Raw genomic sequence first — 20,607 nt, forward strand, 5'->3', positions numbered from 1 at the left:
AAGGGAGAGAAGGAGAGAAAAAGGGAAAGGTTGAGGTAGAGGGAAGAGAGAAAACTATAATAGATCATCATAACTTTGTCCAAAGCAAATGTATTACTATTTAAAGTAGCTTTTTATATGTAAAATAAAATGTTGCCAATGAAATAAAAGTTAGGATTATATATATTTTATATATGTTAGTATTCATACTTATGCTGCTCCAAGAGACTTACTAACATAAGCAGATCTTTGTGCACAGATGGATAAGGAAAATTGGGAATTTAACAGAAGCCAACAAACATGAGGGGAAAAAAATCAAATATACAATAAGATAAATATTACCATAGCCAATAAAAGTTACTTTTGTATCTACCTGGTTAATTTTCTGTGATTTAAAATAGTTTTAAATGCTTTTATTAATATCAAATATTTTATTTTTACAAGCAGTTTTGCAAATAAGATGGCGGTCTACAGTCTTCTTCATGGGAAACAAGCTTGCCGCCATATTGTTTGTTTTTGCAAACAATATGGCAGCAGGCTGCTGATAAAAACTAAATATTTGAGATTAAAAAATAGCATTTTAAACGCAAAAAAAATTTATTTTTTTTAAATGAATAAGGTAGGTACAAAAGTAACTTTTATTATCTATGTCAACATTTGTTTATTGTATATTTGAATATTTTATCCCCCCCCCCGTTTATTGACTTCTCTGTTAAATCCTTGAAAACTCTGACATCTATTTGTCCTTTGAACCGAGTTGACAGACAGGCGTCCTTAATTTATATATTTATAAAATGCTAATTTATTTTTTAACTAAACATATTTTTTTTTTTTTTTACAGAAGTTGTTTTTATATAAGAAAATATGGATGCTTTTTCTTTATTAAAGAACTTGGGTACTCGTGCACTTATTGATCCATGCTGAAATAATAACATTATTTAAAAAGCCATTCTTAACATGGGGAGAAGAGGGTGTTTTGTACATATTCTGTACTTTAACCTTACAATTGAATGAAAAAAAACGATAAATTTTTAGATTAGGTCCACCTCCACAATTTTCTTTTAAATGACGACTTTTATAGGTTTTCGACTATGCTGAATACGGAAATCGCATTGAAATTTTGCAGAAATAAGTAGTTATTAAAAATTTGTATAATGCATTGTAATCTCTGGCAGCCATCTTTTTTACACGCTTGCGTGCGTCATAAACAAGTCTATGCACGTAACAAAGATGGCCGCCAAAGAATACAATGCATAAAACAACTATTTATATCTCGATAACTACTTATTTCTGCAAAATTTCAATGCAATTTCTGTATTCAGCATAGTCGGAAACCTTTAAAAGTCGTCATTTAAAAGAAAATTGTGGAGGTGGACCTAATCTAAAAAAATACTAAAAAAACATAAAACTTTAATTAAACTTGGAAATACGATTTTAAAAAATAGCGCGGATCATTAAGTGCATTAGCACCCATTAATCGACTAACATAACCTTATTGCTAAATAAGGTCCGGCTACAATGTTGAACGCTCCGTTCACATTGTTTTTTTTTTTGTTTGTTTTTTTTTCAAGTTAAATTCAACTTTCACAATATCTTTTTTTAATAATAAATTGTTAGTTAAAAAAGCACAGAATAGTTACAAAACACCATCCCCTCTCTATGGCAAGAATGGCTGAAAAAAATATTAGGTACTCATGTAGAGAGTGATCCGTGCTGAAAGAACGTTATTATTTAAAAAACCATTCTTAACATGGGGAGGGGAGGGTGTTTTGTATCTATTCTGTACTTTAACCTTACAATTGAATAAAAAAACATATCATAAAACTTTAATTAAACTTGGAAATACGATTTAAAAAATAGCGCGGATCAGTAAGTTCATTAGCACCAGAAATTGTTAAGTGAAATACAGAAAAGTTTCTAACAAGAAAACCTTATTTTTTTTTTTTTGCTATTCTTACCAAGGGGATGGGATGGTGTTTTGTCACTATTCTGTGCTTTCAACTAACAATTTATTAAAAAAAACAAAAGGTAAATTTTAACATTAGGTCCACCTCCACAATTTGGAACATGGGTAGGTTGGGGGTGTTTATTCTGAAGGCCGTTCTTACCATGCGGAGAATGGTGGTATTTATTCCAAAAGCCGTTTTTAAAAGACGAAAGACAGGTAAAAGGTTAAAACATGTGGTTAGGCATGGGTGTTGTTTATTCCGAAAGCCGTTCTTAATAATAGGAGGTTGGGAGTGTTTATTCATGGCCGTCAGTGAATTATAGTGCATAATACAGGTCTTTCTATCTCAAAAACTAATTGCCTCTGCAAATTTTAAATGAGATTTTCTTATTCAGCATAGTTGAAAATTGTGGAGGTGGACCTAATGTAAAAAAAATACCCTCCCCCAAAAAAGATATCTTGAAATTTAAATTTAAGCGCGGTACTAAAAATAAAATTAGACAGAAAAATACACCTTTGGCTTTGTACTTTCACAAAGACTTGAAAAAGTTGTCAACAAAAACAAATATATAACAAGCAAATATTTTCAAAGGCAAGATAAGTTACTTTTCTACCTAATTGGATAATTTTTAGGGTTTTTATTGGGTTTGTACTACTGTACATATAGATTCGAAAAAGTTGTCAAAAAATAAATGTATAACAAATATTATCAAGGCAAGATATGTTACTTTATTACCAAAATGGATAATTTTTTTGTTTTTTTAATGTAAAATGTTTATTCTGCTCAAAAAACACAGCCTTTACTGCTATATTTGAAAATTACAAATGGCGGCAGACTGTGTTAAACACATCAGGTTTGGGAAAATGAGTTAAAACTAAAAAACTATACAAAATACTGTTAAAAAACACCGAATACATGTCTGCCTATGCCATAGTAACATATATTGAGCGAGTTGCTGACAGGATTTTGTATAGTTTTTTAGTTTTAACTCATTTTCCCAAACTTAACGTGTTCAACAGTCTGTCGAGATTTGTATTTTTCAAATACACAGATAAACACTACATGTTTTCGAACCGATTAAACATTTTACACTAACTAAAAACACTAAAATCTTATTCAGTTAGGTAGAAAAGTAACTTATCTTGCCTTTGATAACATTTATTTGTTATATTTATTTTTCAACAACATTTTCGTTTCTGTGTTTAGTAATACAAACCTGTTTTATTTACTATAACGTTTAGTCGGTTCGAAAAACAGTGTTTATCAGTGTATTTGAAAAATACAAACGGTGAAGGACACTAGTGATGATGTTAAGTTTGAGAAAATAATTTAAAACTAAAACACTATACAAAATACTATCAGAAACCCACCGAATATGTCAGCCTATATCACAATAACATATAATCAGTAGGTGTCTGACACTGTTTTGTATAGTTTTTAACGGATTTTCCCAAACTTAACGTATTCAACAGAGTCCGTGACCATTCGTCTTTTTCAAATACATAGATAAACAACGAGTTTTTTGCCGGTTAAGCATTTTACATTAAATAAAAACACTAAAAAATTATCCCGTTAGATAGAAACTTAATTTACCTTACCTTTGCTTTTCTTTATTCGTTTTTGGACAACTTCTTTGAAACAGTGTATAGTAACACCCCCCCCCTTACCCAAATATTAAGAACTCACATTTTCGATTACAATAAACAAGTAAACTATTTAGAATTTCAACGTTTTAGCAACTTTCGGCTTAATCCACTGAATGTTGGTCGAGCCTAAGCCATGATTGATGGTAACTCCCGAGGATCCGGATCCAATTCTGCAAGAGTACCGTTTTATTTTTTCATTTTCGCCCTTTTTTTTTTTTTTTACTTTTTGAAGTGGATTGCTGTACTAAATAAATATATATATATATATATATATATATATATATATATATATATATGAAATAAAAAATTACAATAAGTTTACCAAGGTAATCAAAATGGTGAACTTAAAATATATTATAAATATTAAAGAGTTAATATTTATAAGTAAAATAATCTCGACCAGATGTAAAAGCTCAATAAAACCGATAAGGAAATAGAGCTTATAATAATATAATATATATACAAATATATATAGATAATATATATCATATAATATATATATATATATATATATAATATATATATAATATAATATAAATATATAATATATATATATATAATATAATATAAATATATAATATATATATACAATATATATATAATATAAATATATAATATATATATATATATACAATATATATATAATATAAATATATAATATATATAATATATACATAATATAATATAAATATATATATAATATAAATATATAATATATATAATATATATATAAAATAAATATATAATATATATATAAAATAAATATATAATATATATACAATATAATATAAAGATATAATATATATACATAATATATATATAAAATAAATATATAATATATATATAATATAAAGATATAATATATATACATAATATATATATAAAATAAATATAATATATATATAATATAAAGATATAATATATATACATAATATATATATAAAATAAATATATAATATATATATAATATACATATATAATATATATATAATATATATATAAAATAAATATATAATATATATAATATATATATAATATAAATATATAATATATATAATATATATATAATATAAATATATAATATATATATAATATAAATATATAATATATATAATATAAATATATAATATATATATAATATAAATATATAATATACTAGCATGGGTGCCCGGCGTTGCCCGGGTGTTTGGAGGTGTATGCTGAGCAAAAAAAGAGGGTAATTTTTTAAACTTTGACCCCTATTATGACCCCTGAAAATTTGGGCTCAAATCAAGTTATTAAGTTAGATCCATGTCCACGGAAGCTATATCTAAAATTTCAAGTGTGTAGACCCAAAATTGTCGGAGAAGTTTGGTAGAGTTCTCAAAGCTCAAATCGTTGAACTTTGACCCCTTAATCGCCAAATTTCTGGCTAAAAACCGATCACATAGATTTTTCCAAATCTCAGTACCCTGTATATCAAATTTCGAGTCTGTAGACTAAAAATTGACAGAGTTATTTCGTAGGGAAATGTACACAGACACACACACACACACACTTTCACTTTTATAGATATATAGATTTAAAATTTGAGTCTGACAGAATGACAAAATTATATTGCAAACCGATATATTAAACAAACGAAATTCAAAGAGACAAATGTACACATAAGTAAAAACAATTTGTATTAGAAAACATTTATTATTCCACGTCTTTTTTTTACAGACCTGACGACTGAGGTTCGCTCTTAATAAAAATTGTTTTTTATAGTCTTAATTTTGACTTCCTTTTTCATAAAAAACTAAAACAAAAATCAAGAAAGAAAAGAAATTTTAATTTTATTTTTTCATTAATTTCTTTCTGTGCAAAGCAATTCTTTCAAACTTACTCTGTTTCCAAAATGTTTTTATTTTATTCCCCTCCCCCTTCATTCATTTTCCTCCGCATCCTGGCAAGTATTAAAATAAACCATTTATAATATTTATTTATGGATTTATTTACTTATCATTTCTTTTGTATCGGTAAATGAATTCCATTTAAAAAAAAACTGTAAAAGTCACGTTAAAGGTGATTAAGTTGGAAAGTAAGTAAAAATTTACCCTTTTTACTTTTATACGATTTCTGATCACTTTGAAAAAGGTGTGTGTGTGTGTGTTTTAAAAATGTTTTTTAACTGCTATAATCTCATTTATATATATATATATATATATATATATATATATATATATATATATATATATATATATATATATATAACAACGTGGGTATTCATATCGTGGGTTTGTATTACTGTACACATAGATTCGAAAAAATAGTCAAAAACAAATATATAAATAAATGCTATCAAAGGCAAGATAAGTTACTTTTCTACCTAACTGGATATATTTTTTGTGTTTTTATTCAATGTAATATATTTATTCAGCTCGAAAAACATACAGTGTTTACCGATGTGTTGGAAAATTCAAGATGGCGTCTCACACCCTCTTTAACACTGTAAGTTTGGGAAAAGGTTTTATAAATATAAAACTATACAAAATACTATTAAAAACCCGCCGAATATATGTCAACCTATGTCACGGTAACATATATTGAGCGAGTTTTTAACAGTATTTTAACAGGGCACATCGTAAAAACTGACCCATTAATTTTCCTGAAGTAAAAACTATATAGTTTTTAAACTTTTAAAACTGTACATTATAAAAAGATAACTGTTCGAGTGATTTTTTTTTTTTTTACATGGGTGTCACCACTTATCAAGGCCCAGAGGCCACTCAAGGATAAGGGTTAATAGGTATACATTAGTCATTGTGATTTTAGCATAGTAAACAGTGGGAATTTTGTAACTTGGATTACTTGAAAAAGAAAACTGTTCGAATGATTGAAAATGAAAACAAAATAACAATGTAAATATATTGATAAGAAAAAAACAAAAACAAACGAAGTTTCCGTTTCAGGAACCCGAGTTTAATTTTATGTCGTAATCATTCAACTCGTTAGCGGTTTTATTCAGCGATTAGGGATAACCATACGACATATCTAATTACCAAAGCGATTTTTTTTTAATTTTTTTTTTTTATTAAAACTAAACCTGTTTAGTTTTAATGAACCAATTTTTTTAAAGCCAACACTTTAGTTATTTTGAGAGCGTGCAACTGCACCCGAAAGTTTGATTAGGAAACTCCAAATCCTTTTATGACTCGAAAAAAAAAGGGCTTTTTATCGGCTTAAATGATAAACTAATGTTAAATATTAGTATTTAATGTAATGAGATATCAATCTACACAATTTGCCATCGATTCTGAAATAAAATGGAATCCTGACATTGTGATCATTTTTGCAGGTGTTATGTGCCAAATATTGAAATAAGAATGTTTAAATTCAATTATTGTAATTTAAGTCTTTAATTTTAAAATCGATTTTATTTATAAAATATCTTTTTAGAAATCAATCTCAAAAACAATCTGAACAATAAATCTCTTTTGTTATGGCTAAGTTTTTGTCAAGGGTAGAAATTATAATAGACAAGTATTCATCCATGATGACATTTTACCGATTTCCTGGTTTACAGGTATTCTTGCTAAATTTCTTCGAAAGAATTGACATAAACAATACTTCAACTAAATACGTATATTTCATGCAATAATGACTTTTGTTTCTTCTGACTTTTCCTAAACTAAACATAAAACATCGGTTAGGGTTAATTTAACATTCTGTAAAAGTACCTTCCGTTTTTTTTTTTTTTTTTTTTTTTGTACTTCTGCAGAGAAGGTAAAAAACCGATAAAAACTGGATATATTTTTCGTGTTTTTATTCAATTTAACATGTTTATTCAGCTCGAAAAGAATACAGTGTTTACCGATGTGTTGGAAAATTCAAGATGGCGTCTCACACATTCTTTAACACCGTAAGTTTGGGAAAAGGTGTTATAAATAAAAAACTATACAAAATACTATTAAAAACCCGCCGAATATATGTCAACCTATGTCACGGTAACATATATTGAGCGAGTTTTTAACAGTATTTTAACCGGTTTTTTATTTATTACACCTTTTTCCAAACTTATCGTGTTAAAGAGAGAATCGGCCGCCATCTTGAATTTTCCAATACATCGGTAAACACTGTATGCTTTTCGAGCTGAATAAACATGTTAAATTGAATAAAAACACGAAAAATATATCCAGTTTGGTAGAAAGTAATTTATCTTGCCTTTGATAACATTTATTTGTTATATATTTGTTTTTTGGCAACTTATTCGAATCTATGTGTACAGTAATACAAACCCGAAATGAATTTAAGACCACGAGTGAAATGAGAAAATGAAGAAAATCACATTTACTGTGTGTGTTTACTGTTTATGTACCTATTTACTATGCCTCCCCACGCGACAGAGTTAGACACCAGGGTCGTTTTTTAACGTGGAGAAAAGGTACAAAAATAAAAATTGTCTCAGTCGTGAAGGATTTCTCCTCTAACGAAAGAGAACAAGAAAATGAAGTGCAGCATCTGAAGAACAGATACTACACTTTGATCTTGACCAAAAGGCCAAAAGTCAGCGGGTTTGGTTGCCATAACAACGTGACGGTAGTGAACGTGTGTGTGTGCGTGTGTGCGCGTTTCGTGTAGTTTAGTTTCGTATTTTTTTAATTTGTAAATAACACGTTATTAAAAAATTAAACCCTTCCAAGATGGACAATAAATAAAGCCATAATATTTTATGGTAAAGGTAAGAGCGTAGAAACGATTGTTTTTTAGGAGATGTGATTATTGGATTAACCAATCAGAAATCGTCTGTGGCACACACATCTCTGTTTTAATAGATATATAGGTCGAGGTAATTAGTTAAAGAGATTTAATATAATGTGATATATAGATAGATAGATTAAATGTTAAATAGATTTTGTAAATAGTACAGTTGAAATGATTAGAATATTTCCAATATGTAATAAGGTCGAGGTAATTAGTTAAAGAGATTTAATATAATGTGATATGCAAATGAGCATAAGTCATTCGATATGGGGGTGGTTTGTAGAATAGTATATAAAGAAATTAGGCAAAGATTCTTATGTCTCCTATAAGAGAAACATCCTAAAATGGGTTCTAATGTTTCACTACCAGGAGAGATCTTACCTCCTTTATATTTCGTTGATTATGGAGAGCTGTACACACAGACAGAAACACACGAACCCTATTACTTTATAAAAATATAGATATAATATATATATAATATAAATATATAATATATATATAATATAAATATATAATATATATATAATATAAATATATAATATATATAATATAAATATATAATATATATAATATATATAATATATATATAATATAAATATATAATATATATAATATAAATATATAATATATATATAATATAATATATATAATATATATAATATAAATATATAATATATATAATATAAATATATAATATATATAATATAAATATATAATATATATATATATAATATATAATATATATATAATATATATATATATAATATAAATATATAATATATATATAATATATATAATATAAATATATAATATATATATAATATATATAATATAAATATATAATATATATATAATATATATAATATATATATAATATATATATAATATAATATATAACTACTTCATTTATTCACATAAATTTAATATACGAAAGCATAGATTTATGCGTAAACTTTAAGTATTTACTTCAAAAGTGCTCAATACGTAGGTAGAGCTAGTTATTAATTTATAAAATATATATGGCGATTAAGCTACACTGAATATTCTGCGTTTCATCCAACTATAGGATTCGTCAGGCTTATGCGCGAATTCTGTCGTTGCTTCTTTTTTTTATATATGTTGAGGATTTCTAGTCGGCCAATCAGCTTTCTAGTATCCACCGCGCCCCTTCCTACCAGCCAATGGGCATGCATTTTATCAAACAAAGGATCTGTTTTAGAACTAGGTTAGTGGTTTTAGGTGGCCGTTCCCCTTTTTTTTTTTTTTTTTTTATACATATAAATATACCTATGTGCACACAACAATGCACACACATATACATACATACATATATATATATATATATACATACATACATATACATATATGTATGCGATCGTTTATGTATATTCATGTTTATTTAATTTATTTATTTGTTTGTTTTCTATTGTTATTGTTAGTTTTAAAGCTATTTTGTATCGCTATCCTAGAGTAAGTTTTATTTTGTGAACACAGTTGTTTTCTATTTCCCGCCTACAGTTTAATAGATTTTGAGGTTCTTTAAAGTACAGGATAGCAAATTTTTCATGGAGGCATAATTTACATGGGTCGTCTAAATGTCTGCATGTGGTAGCTTGTCTCATTATTTTCCATTCGACTACCGGCGAATGTCCGCTTTCTTTGAGTTCCCAGCATTTATTCGCTAGTGTTGTTTTTATACGGTGTTTTTTATTTTTGAATGTGCTTTTGTGGTCATAGTATCGGGTTTTGAAATCTAAGGAAGTCATGCCTATGCAATATTTCTTGTTATTCGGGTTTTCTTTCGCAAATATTGTTGCTTGATAAACTACGCTTTTTGTTAGACATTTATTTTGGACTGGGCAAAGTGTGCGGTGTCTACAATTGCATTTATCTTGTTCGTTATTAGTATTTTCATATCATACCATAAATAAAAATACTAATAACGAACAAGATAAATGCAATTGTAATACATATATATAATACATATATATATAATATATATATAATACATATATATATAATATATATATAATACATATATATATAATATATATATAATACATATATATAATATATATATAATACATATATATAATATATATATAATACATATATATAATATATATATAATACATATATATAATATATATATAATACATATATATATAATATATATATAATACATATATATATAATATATATATAATACATATATATATAATATATATATAATACATACATATAATATATATATAATACATACATATAATATATATATAATACATACATATAATATATATATAATACATACATATAATATATATATATAATACATACATATAATATATATATAATACATACATATAATATATATATAATACATACATATATATATAATATATATATAATACATACATATAATATATATATAATACATATATAATATATATATAATACATACATATATAATATATATATAATACATACATATATAATATATATATAATACATACATATATAATATATATATAATACATACATATATAATATATATATAATACATACATATATAATATATATATAATACATACATATATAATATATATATAATACATACATAATACATACATATATAATATATATATAATACATACATATATAATATATATAATATATATATAATACATACATATATAATATATATAATATATATATAATACATACATATATAATATATATAATATATATATAATACATACATATATAATATATATAATATATATATAATACATACATATATAATATATATAATATATATATAATACATACATATATAATATATATAATATATATATAATACATACATATATAATATATATAATATATATAATACATACATATATAATATATATAATATATATAATACATACATATATAATATATATAATATATATAATACATACATATATATAGAATGACTAACAAAATGACATTTGCTCACAAAGAGAAAATGTTATAATAATAATAATAATAATAATAATAATAATAATAATAATAATAATAATAATATAAATATACAAGTAGTAAATGTTACCATAGTCAATAAAAGTTACTTTTACGGTAGAAAAGTTAATTGGTTTGTATTTTTAAGTAGTTTTTTTTTTTTAAATGTTTTTTTATTCACAAACCGATTTAAAAAAAATCAGACAGATATAAATAAAAAGTTTATGTAAATGTTTTTAAAAGACACGTAATTACGTGAGCAGGATTTTTTCCTTCTTTTGACACGATAACAAGTATTTTTTATCATTTATCTATTTTCGAAAGGATGCCACGTGCAAGTGGAGAAGGAAAAAACTAGAGTTATGCAAAATTTGTGTCGAGAATTGTCTACAGTTCCGACTTTTATTTTTTTTGGCTTTCACTTTAATAAGAACATGAATTTGTGAGGTGAATTTATTCGACACAATATGAATCAACTCAAAAAAATAAATAAAAGCTAACGTGGATTAAGATTAAAGTTAAGGTGTTATTGTGGACCCTCACTTTGTTAAACTTGTGATATATTTACATTCTATGGAGGTCAGGCGCAAACGAACACCCAATAATTTTATTATACCATATTTCTTCAAACTGGAACATAATTATCAAAGTACACTTACGTAAATAGATATAAAAAGTCTTTTTGTTAAAGTTTGTGCCATATTTCCATGGAGTACAGGCGCGAACGCAGACCCCACAATTTATTATACCATCCCTATTTAAGTTGAAACATACTTATAGATGTACATAAGAATACGTTGATATCAAAAACCCTTGTAAACAGGGTTTTTTTCCATTTTTTATTTCCATACTTTGGGGGCCAGGCGCGAACGCAGACCCCACAATTTTTATGAACCACCGTTCTGCCAGATCAAACATACTCATTCCTGATCATTGATACATCTTCTATCATTATATGTAATCAGTTTTTTTTTAAATAGTCAACCATATAGGAGCCTATTCGTGTCCACACATACACACAGACGTTCAGCTTTATATTAGATAATATATATATATATATATATATATATATATATATATATATATGTTTTGCACATGTTTTCTTGAATGGGGCATAATTTTTCTTGGAAGAACCAAACAGTATATATTTTAAACTAAAATCTGAAAACACAGCTATAATGACAGAAGACTAGCAGCCCCCCCCCCCATCGTTGCCCAGTCATAAAATACGTATAAATATTATATTTCAATTAATGCAGAATTATTCTCTATATATTAATACAATAGCGTGTGTGTTCTTTTGTGTGTCAAGCTTACATCCGGGTCATTTAATTGTTATGTTCTTCTATTTCTTGTCATAAATAATTTTACCAAGAATTCTTCATAAGTTTTGGTTTCAGTTTCGATTATAGCAGATGGCACTTAAATCACCTATTTTTTATACATAATTTTATAAAAAATTCTTAATAAGTTTTGGTTTTGACTATTGCTGAAGAAACTCAAGTCATATATATATATATATATATATATATATATATATATATATATATATATATATATATATGTATGTATAATTTTTTTTTTTCATAAGTTTTTATTTCAGTGTGGATTCAAGCTAATAAACCCAAGTCATATGGATATATTTTTTTATTTTTGTAAATCGCAACTTTATAATATATAAAAATCGATAGAACATTAACTCTATAATAATATATATGAAAACTGCAAGAATTAAAATATCACATTTAAGCATACTTTAGACAAGGCTTTACCGGGCGTTCGTGTTAGAGCATCTCCATTTACACTGAACATCTACAGAATGACAACATCAATATATTGCATATTAACTAGTTTATTATAAATAGAAATGCCATAGGTATTAGGGGTGTACTGATTAATCGCCAGGTAATCAGTATTCGGCCTAATTATCCACTTTGCCAATTAATCGGTAATCAGCCAATTTGCTGCTTAATCATCTAATTAATTCCTTTTCTCTTTCCTATTAAATTTAAATCATTCCATCATTACCAAGTAACTCATCAGATAGCTTCCACATATTAACATAGCAACATTTAATTAAGTGCCTGGTCACTATTATGGCTTTCTGCCTTTATTGAATAAAATTACAAAATGCAGATTCCAATTCTTAAATGACTATAATTAAACAATAAGATTGAAAAAAAAAAAAAAAAAAAATTACAAACCAACTACGAAGTACAAATTGCAATTCAAGTGAATAACTATAAGCTGAATTTTTGCACTTGCTGCTGCTCTACTTTCTCTTCTGTTCCAGCTGCCTATCTCCTCTGCTCTCATAGTTTCCTCAGTATTTTAAGTTGAATACTTTTAAATTGTAATGTAGAAACAGAGTTTCTCCATTCTCAAGACAGTTTGTTTCTCATAGGTTTGTGCACATTACCACCTGTACTAAAGAGCCGCTCACTTTCCAGAGACGAAGGTGGTACGCTTAAATATCTTGAAGCTAGTTTACTCAGCAATGGTAACGTCTCCTGTGTCTTCTTCCACCACTGAAATGGATCATCACCTCTTGCGAGTAGTTGTAAAGCTACATAATTATCAAGTTATTTTGTGCACTAAACCATAAGGAATTTACTGGTTTTGAGTTTAGATTGTAATTCTTATATTTTCTATTGTAGTAGCAGTCTCCAGGTTTAACTCCGCTTCTACCCACTCTAAGTTTTGATTTGTTACTGTTTGAAGCTAATTCATAAAACAGGCTTGAAAGAGATACAATTTTACTTTCACTTTGATCTTCTTAACCCTCAACAGAGCTTCAAGTGTATCCTGCTTATTTGGCTTCATTATCATCAGTAAAAAGTAGAAGACGTAGAATCCAATCCCTTATAGTATTTTTGAAATTTTAATTTTAATCTTGGATCTAGGAAAGTAGACACACACAAGTTTTTATCATTTTAGATAGAACTAGCGAGCGTTGTCCGGGTGTTGGGGGGGGGGGGGTTAAAAAAAAAAGTAAGTATGAGGATCGAACCCGAACCGTTGAGGCAAAATTGTAAATTAAAGTGTGGCAAAAAACAAAAAAAAACGTGCGATGTTAACCACTGCCCCACCGTGAGATGCTAACAGAAACACGTTTGAATTTATTTAATTACTTGGATTTGGCAGGTGCTCGTTTTAATGAGTTAATGAGGTCAAGTTTGACTGTGGGATAGTATTGATTTACTGCTGAACGCTTTTTTTATCCCACCCCCAAGATGTTATAGGAAAAAGACTAACCCACATGCGGCGAGCGACAAATATTGAATATTTATCTTCCCGAAATCGAGCAAATTAAATAGACAGGCGAGCTTCCATGTTAACTGTGAGATATTACGATTTCTATGTGATATAAAAAGTTTTAAAAAGTTGTGAACCAACCGACCGCTTCTCTGAAAGAAGCCTTTTGTAAAGCGAACACACATACATACATTTTCGCTTTTATATTTATAGATGAAAATCTTGTTTCCATTGATTCATTGAATTGTTCAACAGTGGTAAGGATTCCATTAAAGTCAGAAATCTCAGAATTAGATTGGACAGCTTTTGAAAGAAATAACCTCAAAGCTAAAATTGTAGGTATTTATCATGGATATAATAGAAGTTCTTGGACTTGCTTCTTTGGTGAGTTTTTTTCAAATGAACTCAGTAACTGGACAATTTTTTTGAACAAGCCCCCTTTGGCATAAGTTAAGGTAGGAATCTTATAGCATCCCCAATTCTCATATGAAAAAAATGAACAAATCTCTTATTAAAAAATTCTGATTTGTGTGAATTATTCTGCTTCACATATATGCTATGAAAAAGTCCTTTCTGATTAATGTTTACCAGTTAAAAAAATATTCAAGCCAAGTTATAGAAACATGTAGCTCTCTCTTTTATTAAAGTTAAATTGATGTTGAACATGTTTAATTACATCGTCATGATAAACAAAGTGAAAAACACACTACATAAAATCATTACATGTTCTTAAGTACATGGTGCAAAGAGCTAGCATTTGGGTATAGCATTCTACAATATGCACTAATTAGGCATGCAATATTCCAGATCTGTATCTTAATAGTTTTTGTGATATGTGATTTTGAAATTAGCATATCTTTATGACATTTGCTACTTTATTTCTGCCACTAAAATTGAACATAACATTTTTATCGACTTATAATGAAGTAAGATGCAACTGGAACTGGTTTTAAAAAATAGGCATAATAATCATTATGTATAGAATTCATACCAGGTCCCTGCTTCCCCAACTGCACTGACATACAGAAGTTCAAGTGCAACGTAAACCGACATCTTGCTGCCCAAATCCCTACATAGTACCCCAGTAGTTGTTGCCCCTGATAGTAGCCCCCTACACCAAAGTGGCAATGTGCCTTGGTTTGGGTGAAAATGTAATAAAAAAATACTGAACTTGCATGGATACCCGGCATAAAAATAAAATATATATGGTAATGGTAGCAAGAGTTCAAAACTGAGGAACAAAAGTTTGACTGATGAAGAATACTTTATTTTCAGTTTGCACATTGTCGCAATTTACTGAACAATTCCTCAACATGAAAACTGAAATATAAAGCAATAATTTTCTTTGACAGTGATTTAAAGTAAAAAAATAATGTTAATTCGATAGAAAGAGAAAGAAGGGAAATTTTCCATATGCTTACATCTATTTGCCTCAAATTCAGTGCAGTTGTAAAAATCTACATGTTAACAGCGCGTCATGTCTATTATTTGATAATATGGTGTAGACGATGCATGTCTCTTCGATAAATTTACACTGGCAAGCAAAAGAGGGAGTTAACTTGTCTTCGTTTACAATATAATTTAATTAATATTAGCATAATTTTGGCAACAAAATTTACTGATAAATCAGCATTAGAAAACCTATTAATCAGCTGATTATCAAAGGCCGATTAATCAGTAATCGATAATCGGCCAATTTGCTAATTGGTACATCCTTAGTTGGTATTAAACGTAACATTAAATTCCTTTAAAAAAAATGAAGTGAAAAAAATGGAAAGAAACTGAGACATATGCATGCAAATGTTTTTTTCTAAACAGTTCACTTCTTGTAAATAAAAAAAAATACTCAAGCTAAGATCAAAACTAAAACCTAAAGACAGTGAGTAAAGTTCAATAACCATTAAGCTAGCTTGCCACAATTTTTAAAGTGTTTTCAAACCTACTTATTCTTAACATAATGTGAATGATTCATACATGCACGATTTTGAAGCAGGTGACAAAAAGATAAAAATCCAATGATCCAAAAGTAGAAAATTTTCAATTTTTACCCCTTAGCAGCTCTTTTTTCCAGATGAAAACAGATTAAAAAGCTTTCCCCATATTTGAATACCCTATATACGAAATTTCAAGTCTTTAGGTCAAAACTTTGTTGAGTATGTAGGTTGAAAAGTGTCTTCACACACACAAACACACATTCTCACTTTTATGGATAAATAGATTAAACATAGTACCTTAGACATTAATGCATCCTTGTGGGACTAAACAAACTTCAGCCTTATCTCAGACAACATCCAATTATATTTTGAATAGATACATTTTTTATGATTCATATGACTCTGAACAATTTTCATTCATTTTCACCAGCTTTTGTTCTTTTCAATAAAAAATAAAATACTTTAGAATTGTTTAGATGTGGATGCTGTAAGAACTATTTCTTAAGGTGTTTAAAATTTTTAACTACCTCCTGAAGTGACTGAAATCCAATTATGAACTTTAAAGCAAACAAGTTATATCAAAAGTTGACACTTATATTGCCACGCATAAAAATCGAAACAATTACGAAGAATCACAATGGTTAACAAACACATTTTTATCAAAGATATAGCAAAGATACTTCAACTTGGTGTGCACCATTCCTAGGTGGGTGAGTTTATGAAGAGCCTCACCAAATATAACTTTGACCTTGAAAAATGATATGCACCATTTCTAGGTCAGAGACCGTTATTATGTCAGGTTTGGTCATGAAGTTAAGTGGTGTGGGTTATATACATAGGCTATGACCTTGACCTTGGAAAATGGTGTGGGATCATTGTTATACCAAGTTTGCTCATGATCAATCCAGTGTTGTGGGCTGTGGGAGAGTTGTACATACAGACACACAAATGCTACTATTTATATATATATATATATATATATGAACAAATGATTAATAAAACATGTTAAAAAACATCTTGAAAAAGAGTTAAAAACATATTTAATTTTAAAAAGGAAGCACAAGATAAGTGGATAGTCCTTAATCTGCGGAGTTTCGAAGAAATACTCTCCTTCTCATCAGAGGGCAGGAATTAGCAAAATGCCCCCTGATGAGAAGGAGAGTATTTCTTTGAAACTCCGCGGATTAAGGACTATCCACTTAAATTGTGCTTCTTTTTTAAAATTAAATATGTTTTTAACTCTTTTTTAACATGTTTTATTAATCATTTGTTCATATTATAAGCTCTATTTCCTTTTCGGCTTTATTGAGCTTTTACATCTGGTTGAGATTACTTTACTTGTAAATATTAACTCTTTAATATTTATAATATATTTTCAGTTTACCATTTTGATTACCTTGGTAAACTTATTGTAATTTTTATTTCTACACACACACTATATATATATATATATATATATATATATATATATATATATATACTAGTAAAATATCAGTGTTTTGAAGTGTGTCCATACATAAATAGAAGTTGTTTGCTTGAAAAAAGAATAGGCAGAATACACAATAGGTTTTTATGATGTTATACACAAGTTCGAATCTCACATAAGGCAAAAGGACGTTTTTAAGTGGGTATGATAATTTAAAAAATTTTAATATAAACATTAAAAACCATTACATAATTATTTTTTATTATTGATCTGGAAAAAAAAAAGTACATTCAACATTAATTCAAAGCAAATTATTTTTGTTTACAAATAATTTTAATGTTTTTGGGTCAATAAAAAATATTTGTAAATTAATTCATCATAGTTACAAATACTACGTAACATTTTTTTTTTTTCAACCAAAGTTCAAATATTTTTCTTCATACTATAAAGTAATAGAAGATAGAAATTCACACAAGCCAAGTACTGTACGAACACTGCTCATGGAGTGAGTGTAGACTAGTGTTATTTAATAAATAAATTGTTAGAAAAAAGATTAACACAATTACTTTTCCTTGAATTAAAAATCTAAAAAGATAAAAATAAGATTGTAAAAATACTTACCTTGAAATGTAATAAACAATAATCTCCATACAGGTATTCTTCATATCCATTTACTTTCAACATGTAGTTTGAGGGGTCAGCGTCTGAAAGCTTCCACAAGTTGCAAAGTTTTTGTAAAAGTTGAACAATCACCATTTTCGGTTTAGATGCCATGTCTACTTCTTCTTTCATAGACTGCAAAATAAAATAAAAACGGAAATATTATCAGATGCAGTGAAAAATTTCGGTACTCTTGCATAATTTTACTCGGATTCTCAGAAATTCCCATCAAGCATATGGATTGGGTGAGACCGGTAATCATCGGTTTCAGCCAAGCGTTGTAACAGACTAATTTAAAAACAAACAAACCGAAAAAAAAAAATATATATATATATATATATATATATATAAATAATCAAATAACAAAAACCTACCTTTAAAGGACTGAAAATAGTTTTACCTATTTTATTTATTTATTTTGCAAAATATTTATCAACAAAAAAGTTTTTTTTCAAGAAAAGATGAAAGTTTAACTTTTATTTAACCATAAACTGTTAGGTGTAAGTACAAGTTTTTGGGGGGGTTTTTTTCAAGACTTTTTGTTCAGTCAAGTTTTCTTTTTGGAGATGGGGTAGGGGCACAGAAATTTTATATATATATATATATATATATATATATATATATATATTAAGAAAATATGTAAATATATGTTTACAAAAGGCGTAAATTGTTAGATGAAAGTACAGGAAAAAAAAATTAGTTTTTTTTTTTTTTTTTTCTCTCCAAGAAAACTAAATATTTTATTATTTTTTTTTATTTTCTTTTTCGACTGGTCATTGCCGGTGGAAGAACTTTCTTGAGATGAGGATATTTCCTTAGGAATCTTTTACTGCGTTCAATTGTTGAACGGTCATCGACGGCAAAGAGGGAGGGGGATGGAGATGCGCCACTGTACAACTCATACTCTCTACTGATGACAATAGGATCATTACTAGCACCATCAAAATGCAAATCCGGATGGTTCAACGCTTGAGGGTATAGCTCTACAAAGTTTCCGGTGACAGTTATGGTCTTTGGTGTAGTTTCAAGTGAGGGCCACATCATGCCACCTCACATCTTTGACATCAGCTTGAAAGTCAACACCAAAATGTACCTAGATGTGCTGAAAAGTGTGGTGATCTCCCAATCAGGTAGCCATTGGCAGACCCTTGGTGTGGCAGCAAGATTCAGCACTGGTCCACAAATCCAAAGAAACCCAGGCTTGGCTTCAGAAGGAGTATTACGATACCCTTCTCTCACTGGTGGTCCTCTTCCCCAGACCTGAACCTGCTAGACTACTTCATTTGGTCATACATCAAATCTTTTGATCTCCCACAACACCAGAGCCACTGAGTATTTGCTGAACCCTCACCAATGTTTGCCGAAAAGGCATACTCCCAGTTCCGGACCTATATCTAGGTGGTGACTGAGGCTGAATGTGACTACATTGAATAGATGTCAGCTCAACTACATAATCAAGTTACTTAAATTGATTTTTTCAACAAAAGTTTTTAAATAAAGCTGTAGTGTTGTTTTCTTTAGGGCAAAAAAATTATCATTCCACCCTGTATGTTGATCTGTTTATGCAGTAATTATACATGCAGCTCTACAATCTAATCAGGGCACAGATGGCAAAGAAGATATTTCATATGCATATCTAAAAAAAAAACATTGAAAGAAATATCTTCTACAATTCTGAGGTTATGAGTTTCTGCTGAACATTCATAAACAGCAAGATACTTTTTCTTTTTTTCCAAAAATGAAAAATAAAAATAACTTAAAAAAACATTCATTCATTCTTTCTTTCCTTGGCAAATTCAAGCACACTTATTATTACACCCTACACCCTATAATAAAGACTAATGTGTATTTATTTTGATATAAATATATTTCCATCCTGTCACACAAGTAAATGTACCTCTCTTCCCACTCATCTCACAAGTAATAGCATCACACGAGTAAAAAATATGTAAAACGAAACAATTTCAAGTGTTTAGGGAAAGGGAGAATGCAAATAGCAAGTCCAACAAGTGTAACGTTACACAAGTCTA

The 20,607-nt window shown here is 27.7% G+C and overlaps 1 protein-coding gene across 3 annotated transcripts in view; it reads right to left on the bottom strand.

Annotated features, from left to right (window-relative positions):
- The window catches only part of LOC145268053 (phosphatidylinositol 4,5-bisphosphate 3-kinase catalytic subunit beta isoform-like), a 420,372-nt gene that overhangs the window by 207,253 nt on the left and 192,512 nt on the right, over window positions 1-20,607 (bottom strand). For all 3 annotated transcript variants that reach the window (XM_080123347.1, XM_080123348.1, XM_080123349.1), the window contains one exon: window positions 18,539-18,712. In XM_080123347.1, the coding sequence (XP_079979473.1) occupies window positions 18,539-18,712 (174 nt within the window). The remainder of the gene's footprint in view (window positions 1-18,538; window positions 18,713-20,607) is intronic.

This window comes from Euprymna scolopes, chromosome 4, assembly GCF_053919585.1.
Source record: "Euprymna scolopes isolate OS-2025 chromosome 4, ASM5391958v1, whole genome shotgun sequence".
NCBI lineage: Eukaryota > Metazoa > Mollusca > Cephalopoda > Sepiida > Sepiolidae > Euprymna > Euprymna scolopes.